This window comes from Protopterus annectens, chromosome 6.part1 (genome assembly GCF_019279795.1).
Source record: "Protopterus annectens isolate FY-2018-M chromosome 6.part1, PAN1.0, whole genome shotgun sequence".
In the NCBI taxonomy this organism is placed as follows: Eukaryota; Metazoa; Chordata; order Ceratodontiformes; family Protopteridae; genus Protopterus; species Protopterus annectens.
Genome location: NC_056738.1, coordinates 404,889,029 through 404,910,289, shown reverse-complemented (window position 1 = coordinate 404,910,289; position 21,261 = coordinate 404,889,029). Strand labels below are relative to the sequence as shown.

At 40.3% G+C, this 21,261-nt stretch overlaps 1 protein-coding gene across 2 annotated transcripts in view; it reads right to left on the bottom strand.

The window, feature by feature from the left end:
* The window catches only part of CFLAR (CASP8 and FADD like apoptosis regulator), a 764,637-nt gene that overhangs the window by 239,290 nt on the left and 504,086 nt on the right, over nucleotides 1-21,261 (bottom strand). For both annotated transcript variants that reach the window (XM_044075821.1, XM_044075822.1), the window contains one exon: nucleotides 11,215-11,270. In XM_044075821.1, the coding sequence (XP_043931756.1) occupies nucleotides 11,215-11,270 (56 nt within the window). The remainder of the gene's footprint in view (nucleotides 1-11,214; nucleotides 11,271-21,261) is intronic.

Below are 21,261 nucleotides of genomic sequence, written 5' to 3'. Positions count from 1 at the left end.
TCTCCCAGAATTGTCTTATACTCCATTATAGCAATTTTAGAAGGAATGTAAATAAATGCCAGTGTAATCCTCCTCTCTTGCCAGCAGGCCCTTAGTATTACAAATCCACCAGTATTATCTTGTTTTGCCCTCTTCTATCACTATTAGAGAGCCTGTTGCAATTAATATAAATACTCCTCTTTTCCTTTGTCCCATGTATTCTGCCGAGTAACCATAATGAAAACTATTCAATATCAAATTCAACTGTTTAGCTCTTTCCAAGCATGTCTCATGTAGTATAGCTATTTACACTCTACATTTTTAATATAGCTCACTACTCTATTTTTTTTGTATTTATCTGTCAGAACACTGAATTTTTAAGACATTACAGAAAGCATCATTGTGTTAAAATGTTATTATTCCTACGTTTTATGTGTAACAGCTTTTTAGGTGTCTAGTTCCAGCTTTTGTGTTACATGCATACACTGTTTGGCAAGTTGATCTTTTATACAGTCATTTCTTGTCAAATCCATTTGAGCCTCTGTCACATCTTACAAAATGTTTTGTTTTATTAAATGCCCTTAAACAAAAAAACACAAACTCTCCCCCAATACCCCCTAAAACTTATTAACTTAACACCAACACCCAAAACTATGCACATCTTCAAATACTGAAGTTTGACCCTCCTAATAGGAACGACTGTCCCAAACTGACAGCCACACACACATACTTGGGTTAACCTTAAAGAAAGGTTATCCATGCTAAGACACATGGTACAGCCTATGTTTCTACTGAGTGCTGTCTGTTTTTATCTTTATAGCTCTCCCAGATGGGAAAACACCTAAATGCCTTCAGAAAACATCATCTCCTAGCCACTTCTCTTTATCAGATTATCTTCATGGAGACATGAGGAACAGATAAATGTATGCTTAGTAGCAACTCTGTATTTGCTAGAAAAGTGTCCTTTTACATTTACTTGCTTTTTCTTGAAACCTATTACTAGATCAAGTTAAGGGCCTTAGCCACGTCATTCATGTATGCAAGCATGAGGAAGGGTACACTAATTTTTATTTTGTCATGCTCTTTTGACCAGACTTTTCTTTTTTTTACACTGCAGTGCCTACATTTCTTAAAATTGAACAAGAAGAAAGAAAACAAAAAACAGAATCACCTGTTTACATTAGTATCCCAATTACGCATAAAAATAACTGAGAAAACTTTACTTTATAGCATGTAAAGAAAATCATGCACTATAAAATATTACTATTATGAATTTGCCTGAAAACCCTCATTGTGCACTTTTTATTGTTTTAATAAATATTTGTCAGAAGTCTCGGCTTGGTGTTTCCTGCCTTATTTTGATTTTTTTTTCATACTGGTTGCTTTTGGCAGTGGAACTTTGGTGCAAGGAGACATCTGTTTATTTATAGGGGTCTATACTTGGACTGCTATTATTCAATATTTTCATTAATGATCTGTATAATTCCACTAAATATGCCAAAATAGTCCAATACACAGATGTGTCTACACTTATCTGCTCAGCCAAAAACCTAACAAAACTTCATCAGCAAACACAACAGTCTTTTTTCAGCTACTGAAACCTAGCTAAAACCCTAAACAAAGTTGATGCTATTTACTCCAAATCACCTGACCCAGCAAAACCCCTCACTATGACCTCAAACAATGACACCATTATAGAAACAGCCTCTCAAACAAAATTACTTGAGATAGTAATCGACAATCACATGAAATTTGACCACAACATTCAACAAGCAATTACAAACAAAACATAAAAAAAAACATATTTCGTAGACACAGCTGACACTACTTACTCCCAACTACTCACCCGCAGTGTTTACCAATCTTTAAGCTTCTCAAAAGAATAAACTAGAACAGTGTTAGAATAAAATAGCTACATTTGCTGCTAACCACTCATACCAGACTCATCAATGTCTGGCCCTAAAACAACTAAACTTGTCTTAACTCCCTACCATTTAACCTACTTACAACTGGCAATAACCCATAATCTCAGCTATAAATCTGAAAACTGGCCTGGTCTTAAAGATGTCATCCAGAAATACTCTTCCACTTGCGCTCTATGTTTAGTGGACCAACACCTCCTTACCACAATTAAACCCAACAATACAGCTGAAGAGTTGCTCTTCTCTTACTCTAAGTTCTAGAAATGCATACCAGTTGCTCTGAGACAAACAGATTGACTAAAATCATTTAAAACTCAAGTAAAACAGCATTTAAAAATGGTTTTGATCTTGTCCTACACCTGTCTAAATAGCGAATAATTATCTACACACTACAATATCCCACTGACATGCATTCAAAATCCCTCCCATCTCATCCCCTATACCTCCGCTTATGTTGTCTTCCAGTCTTCAATTCCTCTTGGGCTTAGCCTAACTCCCACCATCCTCTACTAGCAAAATCTTCCTTTTCCATACTCTTCTTTTTCTATTTCCTCTTTAATGTCATTTTTCTCTCATTCTAATAAGCCTCATTTTTTTCTTACTTTCTAACGTGCTCTTTACTTGCACCACCTCCTCCTAAATGTATAACTAAATATGCATATAAAAATGCTTAGTTGTACATATTTGCTTCAAAAATGTCAACTGTATATACCTGTATATAGTTTCTTGTCTGCACACCTATATTGTATTACATAAACAGAAAAAAATCCTAGCCAAGGGAGGTAAAGCCACAAGAACACTAGCTTAATGAGCACTTTCATTCCAAACATAAAGCAGGAACTTCAGATTAAGCACTCACCTACCATTTCCTATTTTATAAACTTGTCCACTGCCACCTTGTAGCCAAAAAGTTAATTGCATGAATGAACAAATATTTCCTTTCTGAGGAAGTTCTACGTTCTACCTAGTAAAGAACAAAAGCACTAAAATAGATTTTTGTTTTTACATTGTGGTGTTTTAAGTCTGGTGATCATTTTGCTACAGTACACTAAGGGTTTTGTTTTAGTTAGTTTGTTCGGACACAGTTTCAGTGGATTTTTTTATATTTACTTTCAAACCATACAACACATAAATACATAGTGAAATTTTAAAAATTCAGTTAAAATAAGTTACCTGCACATCAAAAACACGTTTTTGTATTAAAAAAGTAATAAAAAGATGCAAAAAATGTCATAATTTAGCCCTTTTAAGTGTTAACAGGACATTTATTGAAATCATATAATTTATACCTGTGGGGTTAGGGCATTCAGTTAAATATGCCAACAAAGCTCTCTGGCTGCAAACCTGATGTGCCAATTCCTCACTTAAATATGGGACCACCCTTTCCAATACATAAAATAGAAACTTTTTATATTGCCCACAATTCTAAGAGTGCTTGCACAATGCGTTGGTCAAATCACCCTTTCTTACAGCATATAGATGATGATAAATTCTTTTTCTCAACATTTGCTCAGTTTTACCCAAGTAAAAAGAAGGAAAAGAAGAGTGGTACACCACATATACTACCCCCTTGACACTATAAAACAACCCTTGGAGGCAGTAGTATGCAGATATCCTACCACATTAATGTTCTCCATGTCCAATATGAATTTAAACTGGTTGCAGGATCCACATCTGCACATACACCTTCTGACAACTTCCTTGTTTTTGTTACTCTCAAACAAAACCTTTAAATTTTTTACCTTTTTTTTATAAGTAAACCTTGGCACATCATCAAGTTTAACAGTTAACCCATAGGTACCAAAACGAAGGACCAAATCTTTGCAAAAATATCCTTAACATCCATCCATATTTTTACTATTACATTCTACACTATTGTTCTAGAAAAATCTTTTTCATCTTTCCTGATACTAGGTAAGTTAAACGGATTTCTAATCAAACATGGATATTTCGTAAGCCGAACACCCATCACCTCTATGTAGCAACTATTAAACAGAGCCTTTAAGTACCCCCGCCCTGTCTAAATCATTGATTTTGAAAATTCACACACTTCCAAAAATATATGTTCTTCATAGACCAATCTGGACAATCCTATCATTTGCCCTTTCACAATGTTTTTCTTCTGTCACAGAGTGTGAGAGCCGTTAAATTGAAGCAATCTGTTTGAATAAGTTGCCTTAAGATAAATAGAGGATTCAAAAGATCCTATACCATAATTCTTCTATAACAACACTTCCAAAAATCTTATCTTGTCCTCATCCATTCACTGACAAAACTCAGGAAGTCTGTAGTCTGGATGATATAACAGAGAAATTCAGAGTTCCAGTCTATAAAATGTAAATGAAACCCAGGAATTGCAAATACAGTGAAATGTAATTCCAAAACTTGCAGCCAAATACAAAGTTGTGTTCCCATCACTGAAGTATAATGTTGGCAAGCTGCCACTGAAAATGGGATCTCCGTCCATTCAGACTTTGTCAGTAAATAAAAACAAATAAATACAATAAAAAATAAAGCATAACATGTTTATCAATAGGTGTAAGGAGCAAGACTCATACACTGAAGATTAGAAGGGGAGGAAAAAGTACATGGTTTGGTAAATTATTAAAAAGGGTGACGTGATAAGACACAGTTACACAGAAGCTGTTGGAAATTTATGTAAGAAACAAAAAGACTAGAAGAAAAATTAGTAAGTAGTATATTCTGAGGGAATATATAATTATTATTATATTATTCCCCTCAGATGTTCAAACAAACTGTTCAGCATTTTAAGCATATCGGACTCTACCTAAACCAGTGCTTAACCTTTGGCTTTCATAGTAAGACCTTAGGTAAACTTCTTCCTCTTACAGGTGCACAAAATCACATGCTGCATCTAATTTCAAGGAAAACCAGTTATTAGAAAAATGAATACTGCCACTAACAGTACATACATCCTAATAAAGTCCTCATCACTTCATAAGATTGCAGTCTGTCAGTCATTCTATTTACTTGGGCTCCTTACCACAAACAGCCAACTAGCTATATCATCAGTGAGCACTCAGATATACTTCTATTTTTCTTATTATTTAAACTGCAAAAGCTAAAACTGAGGGAAGTACAGTGGCTAACATTAATGCCACACTGCACTTGTTCATCAACTGTGGCACTTTCTGTGTGGAGTATGCAAGTCCTTGTGGCTTTCATCTGGAAACCCCAGTTTCTATCTGCAATACAAACACAAGATACATTTGAAATGGTGATCCTTCAAATTGCCCCTGTGTGTGTAAGCTGTATATGTGAGTGGGCATGTATGTGCACAACTACATGCATCCTGCAACCATCTGCCATCCCATCCAGTATCAGTTTCTCTGCCTTGCATCCTGTAACTAACGGGACAGGGTATAGTTTCCTCTACATGATGAAATGGGTAAAGTGGGTAATTTTAGAATGAATGAAACTAGAAGCCTTTCCACATCTACCTAGCAAATTACCATTGTCCTGCCCCCAAAGAACATATGGTCACATTCAACTTATACCCAAGGATTAAACAGATTTGCTCATATTCATAATTACCTCTAGGCATTTAATGAGTTAAGTGCCATGATACAGTTATACTACCTTCATTCCTTATTTGAGCCACAGAAGATAAACTAACATTAGTCCACTAAGTACAGTAAAATTGCTGTCTATAACTGTGGAGACCAGGGAACAGGTAAAATAAAAGTATGCCTGAGAACAAATTCAAGACCACATCTGAAAGAAATGTAGGGTTCATAAGGAGGAAGACCCAGTTTCTGTGAAGAAAAGGCATGGCTATTCATACCAGTAAGCTCTTTGGTACAGATATTCCCCTAGCTGTTGTGATTGCTACAAAAATACTACCCTTCAAGCCAGGAATTTATAGTCACAAGAAGAAAGAGGCTCAAAGAATGAAACCAAGTCACCAAGACAAAAATTAAGCTCTCAGTGTGTTTTTATCAATATCTGTACAATATTTCCTGACATAAATTGCATGTTATGTAAACTGCATGTGATATTATACAGCAATTTTGCATAGGGTGAAGTCAGGGGTACTTAAAATGTGAGGTTGGGGGGCTCTTATCGGTGACTGCTGTATATGCTAAAGATATTAAAACAAAGTAGTTTCTCTTAGTTGTAATATATGCAGGCTTTACATTGCAACAAGGTAAGAAAGGCTAAAAAAGGCTGAAAAAAAGCAAGATAAAGTTAATATGTTACAATCTTGGGCTGCTGAGGTGGGAGATATAAAAACGTATTAATCATATATACTGTAGTAAAATATCACAATTTCCTGTGATTTCATAGTGGGAGGATGTCTAGATTAATGCCCTTAATTTAAACTATAGACATGTTTTTTAAACAAATATACTTGAAAAATAAGACAAAATTATGGCATTTTTTTATTTGAAAAGTAATTATATACGTTTCTCTTATCCACTGGTATATCATCTCAGTAGGAAACAAGAATACTGGTTGCTTTTTCCCTAATTACCAACTTTTACTTGTAGACAACCCATCTGTAGGTGCAAGCAATTAAAATGAAAGCTCTGACCATTTTGTGCTGAGAGAAATGTACAAGGCACAGTGTAATTAACATTAAAAGGTATAATGGCAAGCTATTCAGTGAAAATTAAATGAAGTCTGGAGATGTGAAAACTGAATATGTTATATACACATTTGTCTCCTCAGCAGCCTTAGTACTTTAATGTATTTAACATAACAGCGCACACACAGTCCAGTTTATTACTTTAAAGGTAGCCACTGCACTTTTTATTTGGGCTAAAAGTTAATGCTTACTGAAAAGCATTCTAGCTGTTTTCTTCACACCTGGGAGGGAAATGAAGAGAAGAAAAGAGCAAGTAGCAATAGGTGTAAATGGGAACATAGGCTGCAACATCTGCTTTGGCATGGGTAATCTTAGTTTTAGAATAGGTAATGCCTGTGTGTGTGGCTGTCAATTTTGGGCAACTGCTCCTATCTGACTTTTTTTTTCAAAATGTTCATAGTTTTGTGTGTCTGTTGTAAGTTAAATGAGGATGAAGGATTCTGAAAGTCTGTTTAGTTTTTTCAGTGTTTGCATTGAAGCAAAGATCTTGAACAATATGACAAATCCAAATGGAGATGAGAAGAAACTGACTAAGAGATTAGCCTGCCAAACATTAGTAAGCGCACATTCAAAAAAAACTGTCCTGTATTAACAGCTGAGAATAATATCTTTCTATCATAATGGCTGCTCTCTCAATATAATCATGGGATGTAAATATCCTTACAGCTATAGACAAAACACAAATAGTAATGAAATGTAGAGTGCAAATAGCAATGATGCAGGAGACACATTTGGATAGAAGTGAGCATCTGAATTTGAGAAAAAGTATTTCAGGGTCGACATTTAGCAGAGTATCAGGGATAGTGATTCTTAGTGGGGTTCCAACAGTAATAAAAGAGGGAGAAAGACACTTATGATAAATTTCTGGTAGTAAGGGGTTACTGGCAGTGGTAAGGGTTACACTGGTATGTTGTTTATATTCCACCAACTGCTATTATGCTGCTTAAGAGAATTTTGACAGAAATAATCAGCTTTCAGCATGGAATATTTATGGGTGGGGACTAGAAATTGGAGACCTTATAGGAAAAATATTACAAAATAATGTTGATTTCTGAAGAAATATATGAGAATATTTGGTATCGAAGACGTGAATTCAGTAGTAGGAACTGTGATAGAATTTACAGATTATTACCCATGGTACAATAACTGGGCTAGAAATTATATTTCACAGGAGCATGTGTTAGCAGGTCTATGACAATGGATCGAATAGTAAAAAGATTGAACGTCTGTAAGAACGAAAATGTTGTTCATAGAAATCCGTTTTGACCCCCACTAAATATATATATATATATATATATATATATATATATATATATATATATATATACACACACACACCAACTCAGAGATCGCACTACAGTGAGGAAAGGGCAAATTTTCCAGTTTTCACTGTACTGTGATTTCAGAAAACGGATTTCTATGAATGGCATTTTCGTTCTTACAGAAGTTCATCTTTTTACTATTCGATCCGTTGTCACAGACCCTGTGAATTGAAAGCTATGACACACATCCAAACTACTTCAGATCATGTACCAATTATAACCAAGATAACAATGTAAAGTTTGAGTCTTTCGGCTTTTCCCGGTTAGGGGTTGCCACAGCGGAACTCGGGTCCGCTAATGATTGGTAGTTGATTTTTATGTGCCGAGTTACCAGCCCTGACGCACAACCTTCAACAAAGGTATGCCCATTCACGCATGTCTCCACGCAGAAGACTGTCTAGCTGAGAATCGAACCGGACAGCATCTTACTATGAGGCGACAATGCTACCGCAGCGCCACCACCACGGATTAAGATAACCACGGATTAAGAAAACAATGTAAAGTATTGAAGTAAAAATTAGAGATGAGAAAAACAGTGATGTATAATCAATTAAGAGGGAAGACTCCAGGAACAAACAGTATTTGTGTAGAAGTTAGAAGCTGGAAGGGAAGATAATGATAAAGATTTGGAAGGTTTTAACATACTTTTAAAAGTGGAGGGGGGGTGGTACCACCACACTGGAAAAAAAGCTGTAGTGGCTGTTTTACCCAAAGAGAGTAAAGACCCTTCAGATCTGGCTTCATATAGACCCATTTCAATTTTAATCCAGGACTATAAAGTGCTAATGTTTATTATAGCCAAGAGAATGGCAAAAGTTTTGCCAAAATTGATAGCTACAGATCAATGTGGTTTTGTGGAGGGAGGTAGACATTTGGCAATGCTGACAGAACAATAATGAGACACAGGGAACAATTATGTAGGACAACACTGCTTTTGCTGGTTTGTCTTGATGAAGAAGGCATTTAATTGAGTCAACTGGGATTTTATGAGTAGGGCAATGGTGGCATTTGCATTCCTGAAAGAATAATAAGATTAATTAGGAAGATATATGAAGGGCTGGAGTTAAGAATTATGGTGGGAAGGGTCTCTCAGACAAGCTGTGTTTGGACAGAGGAACAAGACAGGAGAGTCCTGTTTCCCCTTTATTTGCTTTACATTTAGAGCCACTGGCATATAAAATAAGGGATTCATAAATTCAAAGAAAGAGAATTCTTGCAGACAACTAATGATCACACAGGTCTGTTCAAGTTGCTTGTGTTAAAAATGTATCAATACTGGGTCCTGCTGGACAGAAAGAAATATACATATATGTCAGGCTGTATTGTAACTGATGAAATTTATGTATGTTAACAGAGGATGCTGGAAGGGAAGTGGTTAAACTTAGCCCAACTAACCTGAAGAAAAATAGTCTGAAATTAAATGACTTGGTTTAGTCCATAAAGATTTTATCTCACAGGCCTGAATGCAGCCAGAAACACAATGTCTGGGCTGGGATCCTGCTCTTATTGTCCTTAGTGGTGACCTAATTGCTACCCTGGAGTGCCAGAGAATGGCTGGTTAGTCTCTGCAAGAAGGATGAAAGGGGTGGAATTGATTTACCATCTCCAGATGCTGGAATAAGCCCTAGCAAAGTTCTAGGTGTGTATTATGACAAATCTGTGCTAGAGCCTGGCTCAGCTTCTAGTCAGGGGGTAGTGTGGGAAAAGCAGAATCAGGTTACCAGATGTAATGTCATTCTGTGGCCAGCACTGAAATTGTACTTGGATACTAGTGAGAGATGTGACAGAAGACACTCAGCACTCTGTTTTGGAAATGACAAGACAACTCACCCACTTCATCTCGCCTTGCCTTAATAAGTAACTTAACTAGGGAACAGTAATTCTTCAGTCAGTTAGGAAAATATAATGAGATTAGCTAAAAGTATTGTTTTTCTATACCTGTCAGTCTTTCCATCTGTTATTTTTTATATTTCCTGTGACTTGAAATTCTAGTGTTTATTGCAAATAGATGCTCAGTATTCTCAAGTTTTTCTTATTATTTATTATTAAATATATCTATACCTTTCATTGTGGCTAGTCTTTTGGGAAATATTTTAACCCTTGAGAGTACTTGCATTTATTTAGTGGCACTGTAGTATCACGCTCCTGAAAGTTTTGCTGATTGGTTAACACTACCATTTGCATAAGTATTCATTTTACTAAGAATAATTGGGTACCCTGGTAAGAGCCTTAAAGTAGCTGGCTGGTAGCAGTAAATCTACCTTATAGCCTGGGTGGAGGTGGCATAGAGGGTAAATCTGTGCCAGCCTTTCCCAGGTAGGTGTGTGTGTGTGTGTGTGTGTGTGTGTGTGTGTGTGTGTGTGTGTGTGTGTGTGTGTGTGTGTGTGTGCATGTGAGCTACTTGGAAGAGTGACACTGAGCAATGATTTCTGCAGAAAGAAAAGTGGAGTCTTATTTGGGGTCTGGAGAGAAAGTCCAGTCTGATGACTGCAGTATGCTCCCTGTGTGCTCTAAGAAGCATATGGTTAGGACAACTTCCAGTTTATCTTGCGCCTTGGACTGGCAAGTCTTTTGTCTGAAAGCTGGAGATTTCTCTTGTTTGGCTCAAGAGTTCTCTATGCACAAATTGCTATAAAAAAGCTACACCAATACCAGTTATGTGGGCAGGAAATGGTAGCCATTTTTTTTACCAAATACTAAAACTGTGTCCATTTTTTTTAGTGAAATTCTTACACAAAACATAATTTGACAATGAAATGTAAAGAAAATTAAACCCAGCAAAGGCTAGCCAACAGAAAACTACATTAACTAAATACTAAAGTATTATCTGCACTCATGACATATTTGTTTTTAAAGCAAGAAAGGACAAAATGGAAAACAAAATGATCAAAGGACTGCAGTTTCAAAATAAGTGATTTAGTACCATCACATTAGACTGTAGGAATGTTCACAGTGCAGAAAATGTTCACTACCAAAACAATGAATTGTGTTTCGTAATATATTAACAGAAATCTGTTGGTAAGGTAAAATATGGCAATACTTCGGAACTGTCAGCACCCACAACAAATTGCTGCACTGATGATACATTTCCTCTTCTAAACTCCAGGATCATTCAGTCTTAGAATCACTATAATCCAGAACAAAACCTAAAATACAAATAAAGTTTGTACCCTCTAAACGTCTGCCACACATATTCTTCCTGTTAGAACAAATCTCAAATCTCCTCTTAGCAAACCAAAAAAACAGAAATTTTGATAAACAAGTTTGCAAGGATTGTTTTAATTATTAAAATTTTATAAATAAGGGGTGAGGGATATGGAAGAGTCTTGGTATGATACATTATTTTCTTTAAGAATAAATAATAATAATAATAACATATTACCTGAAGCTGTGTTCTTCCAGATTCCTGAACTGCAAGTGGAACTGACTCACCAAAAGCTGCAAGAAAAATAAAAAAAATTAACATTAATTTAAACTGGATTTTTTAAAATACTACCAATTTAAATCACTGAATTGCTAGTATGTTTGAATGTTCCTGCAAATAAGCAGTTTTTACATAATCTCCGCAAAATGCCGCTTACGTAGGACATGTCCAGGCAAACTATATATATAAATTAATGAAACTATGTCTCAAAATGAAACACTGATAGAAAACACTTGTTACACTTCTAGCTAAATATACTGTCTGTAATCTACTCAACTTAAATTGGTGCTCAGCGATTTTATTTCTACTACATATCAATTTTCAGTAGAGCAAGATCTCTAATTGTCAAGAGATCACGATAGTAGCCCCTGGAAAGTGAACAATGACAAAAATATAAGGGAGTCTTACTCCACAATTACCATTTTTGGATCTATCACATCTTCAGAATCTTAAAAGTAATTACATATACACAGTACATTTCTTTTTGGGTCAAATGAAAGTGGACACGTGTGTGTATTTCCTTGGGATTCATTAAAAAACCCAGCTCTTACAATAAGGGCTACAATAAAAAAGGCCCTGTTTCCAAGAGGTGGTATTTTGCAAATCAGACACATTTTCCACAATGAGGAAAGATATCCTTACTGGCTAGTTTATATGTCTCTGAATTACAAAACTACCATATGTACAGATCAGCAACTTCCTGCAGTAATTAATACTGGCAGACATATCTTGTTAGCACAGAATTTGCCAGTCATTCACCTACACATAAACACAGAGTAAAACACAGCCACACACACTGACACATCCACCCACCCCATACCCCATACCCCACACCTGTTCCTGTGATCAGAACGTCCCTATCTTTCCTTTGTCCATCTTCGGTAATTCACATACGATTACAGTCCATCCTTAATGCCACATCTTCAGGTTTCACAATTAATATCCTTAACTGAATGAATGGTTCTGCAAAAGCTGCTTTTGTAGTAAATTTCTAGGTTTGCAGAAGGAAAAATTAAAAACAGTCCATGCTTTCAGCTTTCTCTTGATGTGTTGTGATGTGAAGTTGAAAGGTATGCAAAGTGTTCCTAGTCCCGCTGCCTTATATGTAAGGAACTGCTGAGATCCTCATATGTCAAAAAAAAAACCTCCTCCTTCATGAGCTTATCAGTTAGTGAAGTAGGTTAATGTTGAGTTTTTTCTGTGCGAAGGGTACAGGGCTCAAATCTTTTTTTTTTTTAGGTGCTATCCGAGGTGTCTATTGGTGCTGACAGAACTAGTATCCTGTGGGGGAGGTGGCAAATTACAGGATTGTGATCTTTTTTAGTGCCTTTATGACACTCTCCTTAATAGTACATCTTCTCTGGTGGCTATGTTCTCCACACCACGGATCCCCACTCTGTTAAAGTGCCATTCAGAAAGGAGTTTAAAAAGGTACCTTTGATGTCTAGGTGCCCCTCTGACTTGTTGCTCTAGGCTTTGCTCTTTAGTCTAGGAGTGTGTGGAAATAGGACAGCCCAGCACAATCCGTCCTTCCACATACACACACACACAAATGCATATACATGCTCACACACACATAGACCTCTCCCCAACTGTTGTCAAAGGCACACTCATACATTCATCCATACACACACACCTACCTAATGTACACCCTCACTATTCATCCATACACACACACACACACACACACACACACACACACACACACACACACACACACCTACCTATTGTACACCCTCACTAACGCCCCTAATGCTACCTCCAAGTCAGGTACACACACACACACACACACACACACACACACACACACACACACACACACACACACACACACACACACACACCCTAACACTAACTTACCACTAAAACATTCTAGCACTTAACGTTTTCATGATGGATAAACATGTTTTGGTCTTCATTACCGTGAGCAGCCAGGAGAGGGCATGCTACTTTACAAAAAACAAAAGATACACTGAATCATTCGGCTGTGTAAATGCCTTACAGCAGGCAGTTCTAGGGAACAATACATGAACAATTAGCATATGCCTGCCCCCAGACTACCTTATTAGCATACAACAAGGCTGAGGAGACAGCCCACTGTGGTGCTGCAAGTCTTTGTGCAAAAGATCTGCAGCTGAGCCGTCTATGAATTTGAAAAAGTCACCACAATGGGATCTACTTCACATGACTGAAAACTCAAAATACTGAACTTCATTTGACGAGACTACAACACCTAATTTTCAAAATACTGAAAACTCATTTGACTGAGTCCCATTATATTGAAAGCATACAATACTGAATTTCAAAATACTGAATTTTAAGCCACAGACATGCACATTTAAAACACCATCTAACTCTTTCCAAAACTTAAAAACTACTTACTTACCCTCTTAAGAAAAAACGGATGATATAAAACCAAACTAGGTGGAGGGGCTACACCCCCAACACCCCCCAACTATATATACTAACTCTAGGATCGCACTACAGTGGTGAAAAAGGCATATACCTTTTACTTACCTTACAGTACTGCACACACTGCCACTACTGCCAGGAGAGCATGAAATGTCCACCATATTACTTTAGATACTTACCATAAAAATGTACAGACATACATTCTACACTATTACTGGTATTCTGACAATCGGCACTTTAAGTCACAGTAATTTTCTTTTTTTTTTTTTGTCACAAGCAAGTCACAGGTGAAGGGAAACACACATCACATCGATGGCTTAAAATTTAGCATTTTGAAACTCAGATCTCGTTTGATAGCTATACCAAGCAACCCTAGTCTCCATAGAATGGAGTAGGGAAACCCACCTCAAAACAACCTGCGTGAAAGGTATTGCAGACCTAAGAAAGGAGAAAAAGAGGTGGTAGAACGTGTGGGAATGACGACTTCCAGAGGAAGAACACAAACTGAATTCCTGTCGGTCTGTCCAGGCTTGGGGGAAGGAGGGACGGGGCCTAAGAAAGAAGGCGAGAAGAAGACAACTAACATGGAACGTTATGGTAGGTACATAACTTCTTAATGTTAAGTTGTCCATCTCGCCTTCATTCTTGCTGGATGGGACCGCGTCCCTAGCACCTTATTCCGGGTGGCCTATCGGAACAGACTCTTGAGAACAGTGGAACCAAAATTGGTACAGCTTCTGGAAACCATATCCAATTTGTAATGTGAAATTAATGTATGAGTAGAAGCCCAGGTGGCTGCTGCACAAATGGAATCTATTGGCAGCCTATCCTGAAAAGCTACGTATGTAGCTAATGCCCTAGTTGAATGAGCTCTAGGTCTTGAGGGTAGTTTTTGATGTCTTATCTCATAGATGAAGGTAATTGTAGAGGTGAGCCATCTAGAGAGGGATACTTTAGTAACAGGAAGGCCCAATTTTCCTTCCGCATATGACAGAAACAATTGATTAGATTTCCTGAATTGTTTAGTCCTATCTAAGTAATATCTAAGTTGGCGATGAACATCCAAAAAATTTAACTTTTGTTCCGACCTGTTTGAATAGTTAGGGAAAAAGACGGGGAGATCAATAATTTGGTTTAGGTTTACTTGAGAGGAAACTTTGGGCAAAAAGGATGGATTAGTACGGAGGGATACCCTATCTTTGTGAAACACTAAGTAAGGAGGACGACTGCACAGAGCATGGAGTTCAGATACCCTTCTCGCTGAAGTTATAGCTACTAGAAAAAGTGTCTTCCAAGAAAGCAACTTCAGAGAACATGAAGCTGCCGGCACGAAGGGGGGAAGGATTAAGGATGCCAGAACCAAGTTCAAATCCCATTGAGGCGGGGGATCTTTGATTGGAGGTTTGAGAAGAAATACGCCCCTTAAAAAGGCTTTACAGAGTTTGTGAGCCATGATGCTAGACTCCAAGACACCAACATGAAAATTAGATATGGCAGCCAATTGAACTCTAATGGTAGATGCAGATGATCCTAAATGAAAGAGTTCTGCTAGAAAATCTAGAATAGACTGGATAGGTGCTGTAAAGGGATCTATGTTTTTTGACGTTGCCCAAAAGGAGAAGCGTTTCCATTTGCTACTATAAATCTTCCGGGTAGAAGATTTATGAGAGGCTATCAAGATATCTCGGACCGAGCGAGATATTGAGGGAAGCCTGGCTAAGGTTGGAATCGGAGAAACCATGCTGTGAGGTTTAGAGAAAGCAGAGATTGGTGCAGCTGACCCGATTGGTGGGTTATCAGATCTGGTACTGGGTCCAGATGCCAAGGCTGCTCCAAAAGGTAACGATGAAGAAACGGAAACCATATCTGTCGAGGCCAGTAAGGGGCAATGAGGATCATTGTCACTCTCAAGGCGATGGCTTTCTGAATTAGTTGAGATATTAGTGGAAAGGGGGGAAAGGCATACAGAAGTCCCCGGGGCCAATCGTGAACTAGAGCGTCTCTGGTGGGATGGCCTGGTAACGGGAAGAGAGCGAAGAAGTCGTGACACTTGCTGTTTTGGGGAGTAGCAAAAAGATCGCAGCAAGGCTGGCCCCATCTTAGGAATAACTTCTTCTAGAACTGATTTCTTTAGAGACCACTCGTGGGGCATGAGAATTGCCCTGCTCAATTTGTCTGCAATAACGTTGGATTTCCTGGGAATGTGCATTGATATCAGAGATAGCCCATTGCCAAAGTCTGAGTGCCTCTCGACATAAAGGGTATGATCTGGTTCCACCTTGTTTGTTGATGTACCACACTACGGACATGTTGTCCGTTTGAATTGCAATAGTCCCAGTGGGAACAGAGTCGTGAAGGGCTTGCAACGCTAAAAGCACTGCTCTCATCTCTAAGACATTTATGTGCAAGTGGCACTCGAAAGGTTGCCACGTGCCTTGGACTGTCCTGCCCTGATAATGCCCCCACCCGACCAGGGAGGCATCTGTTGTCAACGTGGCGACGGGGGGGGGGGAGTGAAGGGTCTTCCTCGGAGAAGTTGAGGTGATGTGATCCACCAAGACGGTTGATTCTTGCATGATTGAGTTATCAAAATGGTATGGGACATCGGGAGCTGTTGAAAGGACCATTGAGTAAACAGCATCCATTGGAGGATCCTCATGTGAAAGCGAGCCAAGGTGAGAAGGGGAATAGCTGCTGCCATGAGTCCTAACACCTTCAAAACTAATCTGGCTTTGACTTTGTTGCATTGTAAGAGAAGGGAAACTTGTTTTTGAATATCTGACACTCTCTGCTCTGTGAGTCTGGCTGAAAGATTGAGTGTGTTTAAGGTGGCACCTATAAAGGTAATAGATTGACAAGGCGACAAGGCAGATTTTTTGAAATTTATCGAAATGCCTAGAGCTTGGCAAGATTGGATGGTGAAGTCCCTGGATAGAAGAAGTTGATGTCTGGTGGTGGCGGTAAGGAGACAGTGATCTAAATATGGAAACACCTGGAATCCTTGACGTCTCAAGTGAGCCGCGACCACTGCCATGCATTTGGTAAACACACGGGGGCTGTAGTGAGACCAAAGGGCAGGGCCCTGAACTGGTAGTGACTGGCTCCCAGCCTGAAGCGGAGATATCTCCTGGAGCGTCTGTTCATCTTGATGTGGTAGTACGCGTCCTGAAGATCTATCGAGCACATCCATTTGTCCTGACCCAAGAAGGGTAGAATGGACTGAAGCGTGACCATCCGGAATTTTGTTTTCCTGACATACTTGTTTAAGTAGCTGAGATCCAGTATGGGTCTCCAGTCCCCTTTTTTTTGGTACCAAAAAGAATTTGGAGTAGATTCCGGATCCTTGCTGGTCTGCTGGGACTGATTGGATAGCTCTTTTTGATAGCAGCTTTGAAATTTCTAATGCTGCTTGTTCCCTTAGACCGGGTGGAACGTCTGGAAGGGATCTTTTGGGTTGGGATGGGATGTGAATAAAGGGAATTTTGTAACCCTCGGATATGATCGACTGTACCCATTTGTCTTGAGTAAGGGAAAGCCAGGCTTTTGGGTACAGGGATAACCTTCCCCCAACTGCCTCCGAAGGTGGACAGCCGGGCAGCCCCTCAGGGATGCTGAAAGGGTTTATCAGAGAACATTTCTCTGCTACCCTGGTTTTGCGGACCTCCTCTGCCTCTAGAGCGGCGTCTATTATTATTCCCCCCTCTGCCTCTAGAGGGAAATCGACCTTGTGCGTCAGATGAGACTCCCTGGGACTGTTTGCGGAACCACATCTTTCCTCCCCTCTAACCTTTGGGATAGGGTCTAGAAGGGGTAGAAAAATGGACTCCTACGGCAGAGAGAGTCTTACCTTCTACCTCGCACCTGGTCAATGTATCCTTCACCTGTGGACCAAACAAGGATGATCCATCAAAGGGAGAATTGGTGAAGGACGCCTTGAAAGGGTCCGCAAAGTTGCATAGCCGCATCCAGGCGTGACGTCGTAAGGCAACACCTGTGCCTGCGGCTCTACTCGCCCCATCTGCAGCATATGAGACCAGCCGCATGGAGGAGTTAACGATAGAATTCAGGGTTGCCAACTGGGAGTTCATTGTGTCTTTGAACCCCTCAGCTGTAGGATCCTTTATCAGTTCACCCATATCCTTGAGTAAATCTCTCTGGAGATGAGTGAAGTGGCATAAGTAATTCAGCGAACGCATTGAAAAGGTCGCTGATGAGAAAATCCACTTGCCGTACCTGTCCATGGTCCTAGATTCCTTATTAGGAGGATGGACAGGAACCGAAGGATCGGCTAACTCCTTCTTAGTGGCCGCAGCCACCACCACGGCATCAACAGGGACACCTCTGGATAAAAAATCTTTATCTCTAGGGGCAGTAATAAATTTAGATGGTCTCCTTGGGGTGGGTTCCACTGAATCAGGAGCCGTCCAAGCCTTCCTTGCCACCACTTCCATAAGGGGGTCAAAGGGAGGGGACACCCAGGAGGTAGAAGGGCGAGAGCCAAACGCCTCAAGATACACTGACTCATCCTCCGAATAGTTAAGGGCTGGCCAGTTCCCCCTCTGTTTGAGGATCTCAAGGATGTCAGAAAAGGAGACATCCTCAGAGAGGGATCGAGGGGAACCTTCAGATTCCTCTAAGTAAGTGTCAGAGGTGATCGACAATAGTCAATGTGCTTCCTCTTGCACTGCCTCTTCCTAGGGGGATCTCCTACCGGGTCAGGAGAGGCCTCAGAAGACGAGGAAATTCCCAATGGGGAAACTTGAGGAGTTGGCTCTCTGCGGTCTAAGGCAAGGGGGTGAGTAGAAATCACCGCAGGCACTGTAGATGGGGGGGGCTGAAGGAGCCGACTGTGGGGCAGACCCTGGTTCTAGCGCGCTCCGCATGACCTCGAAGGCACCCCTGTCAGGCAAGGCCAGAGGTCCCCGCTCCGAAGAGACAAGGACCTCCCCAGGCACCGACAGGGATGGCTCCGAAGCCGATGTCAGAGCCGAACTCACCAGCGCCGAAGCCCCGAGAGGGAGAGCGGGGTCGGACAAGGGTCCGATGCCACTCGCCCCCTCGGAGCAGACGAGGGAAGCTCGGCGCCGAGATCCCTCCAAGGAGGAGATCGGAGCAGACGACAGAGCCGAAAGGTAAGGTATCTGATCCGACGCACCGACAGTCATGGCTCCGACAAGCCCTGGCTCCGAACTCAAAGGAGTCGGAGGAGGAATGTATTGGGGAACGGAAATAGCCACTGACTGCTGAGTCGGGCTATGCAGTATTTGGGCCAGTGCCTCGGACTTGAGAAGTCTACTCACTACCCTTTGCAAATCGTGGTCAGATAACCTGGAAGACCGTGAGGAATGAGTTTTATGGCTCCGTTCAGAAAGAAGAGGGGATCCTGGCACCGAATGCACGAAGCCGATAGAGGGGGATCTAGATCTCTTCCTAGACTGTGGCTCCGATAAGAGTATTGGAGCCAACGGAGTTTTATCAGCCTCGGCTCCAGCCGGAGCCGAGGTAACAGTATGAGGCTTGGAAACATCGGCTCCGGCCTTTCCAGCAGTCAACTCAGAAACCGGAGCCAACTGTTTGGAAGTTTTAGAAGGCTTCCCCGACACAGACTGAGTCGGGGGGCCTTCAGGCTTTAATAAGCCCCGCAAGATTAATTTATTCTTGCGTTCCTGCAGGACTCTAGGGCTAAAACCATGACAAACAGAACAAAAGTCCTGCAGGTGCAAAGGTCCCAGGCAATACACACAAGAAGTGTGACCGTCTGTCAGTGACATTTTCTGACAGCACGAGTCACACTTCTTGAAGCCTGAGACTTTAGCGTCTTTTGACATAGTGAAAGGAGTGCCTGACAACAACACAAACACACTACAGACACACCCTCTACCGAAGAAAATTATTAAATTATTAAGGCTAACACAAAGCCACAAACACACATACAAGCCCTTAACAAAAAAACTACTAATTTAGTCACACTAAAGGACTGGGGGAAGGGAAGGGGCCGAAGGCCTACAAGTTAAGGGAAGAAAAGGAAGGGAATATAGACCCGAAAAACAGGGGTCGATTTATCTAAATATTAATTAAACTAAAAAGGTTATGGTATGAAACAATAGGGGGTTAAGAAATACCTATTTCGGTAAAAACTCTCACTAACCTGCCTGAGCCGGTAGAAAAGCACCTCGTCAGCTATAGCGGCAAACGAGATCTGGGTAGTTACCGCCTAGCATTGTGGGATATAGGGGAGCCTCGAGCCGGTGGAATTAGCTCTCGAGCTTTTAGTATTGGCCAAGTCGGAGCCGAGGATCGGCTCCGAACCCATCCAGCAAGAATGAAGGCGAGATGGACAACTTAACATTGGCCCTTTAGTCAAACTCGGAAGTAAAACGGACATGTCTCAAGGAGGAGCAGGGTCCTTGACTGGAGGCTTAAGTAAAAAAGTTGCCTTTTTTTGCACAGTTTAGAAGCCAAAGAAGTGTGTTTTTTTACCAGAATGAAAATAAAAAATAACAGTCAGCTGGACTTTGATAGTAATAAAACTAATCTCCTCTTAGAAGAAGGATACTAAAAAATCTACAACTGTTGAAGTTGGGGCAGAAAGGGATCAAAATCTCTTTCTAGGGCCCAAATAGAAAAGCTTTTCCGTTTTCTTCTGTAGACCTTCCTAGAGGAAGCCTTTTGAGAAGATGAAAGGATATGCCAGATCAGAGAAGAAACCTGGGCTGTCTACCCATTACTGGAATTAGAGAAACCATGCGGTCAGCCAGAGGCCATATACACCCGGATGAACTATCCCCATAGGATGAGACAAGAGATCTGGACTAGGGTCCAGTATCCAGGGCAGATACAGAAGATGAAGCCATAGAAAGGGAAACCAGATTTGACGCCAAAAAGGTGCAACGAGGAGTACTGTGCTCTTTAACTGGTAGGCCTTCTGCAAAAACTTGGGGAGTAGCGGTAATGTGGAATAAGTGTAGGGAAAACCAGTGGGCCAGATGTAGACTTACAGCATCTCTCAGTGACTCTCCAAGGGGAGGGATCAGAATGAAGAACCTGTTGCACTTGTTGTTGAGGGGGGAAGCAAATAAATCACAACACGCCTGGCCGCATCAATGGGGAATTTTTTACGTCACTTTGATATTGAGAGACCACTAGTGAGATATCAGAAGGAACCTTCTTCGTCAGTCTGCAAGCACACTGGATTTCCTCAGTATATATGTTGCAATGAGAAAACATCTGGAACAGACAGCCCACTGCCACACTCTCATTGCCCCACAACAAAGAGGGTAGGACCTACTTTCTCCATTTGTTGTTGTACCAGACCACAGACATATCATCTGACTAAATTGCAAATGTCCTGAAGGGGAAAGCATCTTGGACAGCTTACAATGCTAGAATGACAGCTCTCAGCACCAGGACATTGATATGCAAATTAGCTTCTTGAAGGGACCACATGCCATGAAATGGTCACTGTGGCCACTGGGAGAGTTGAAACAAAAGGGTGTCCCTTACAAATTCAGCTTGAATGGATCCACCACATTAGATGTTCCTTGCTAATTTGTGTAATCCTGACTGGGGTGCATAAATGCTGTTGAAGAATAG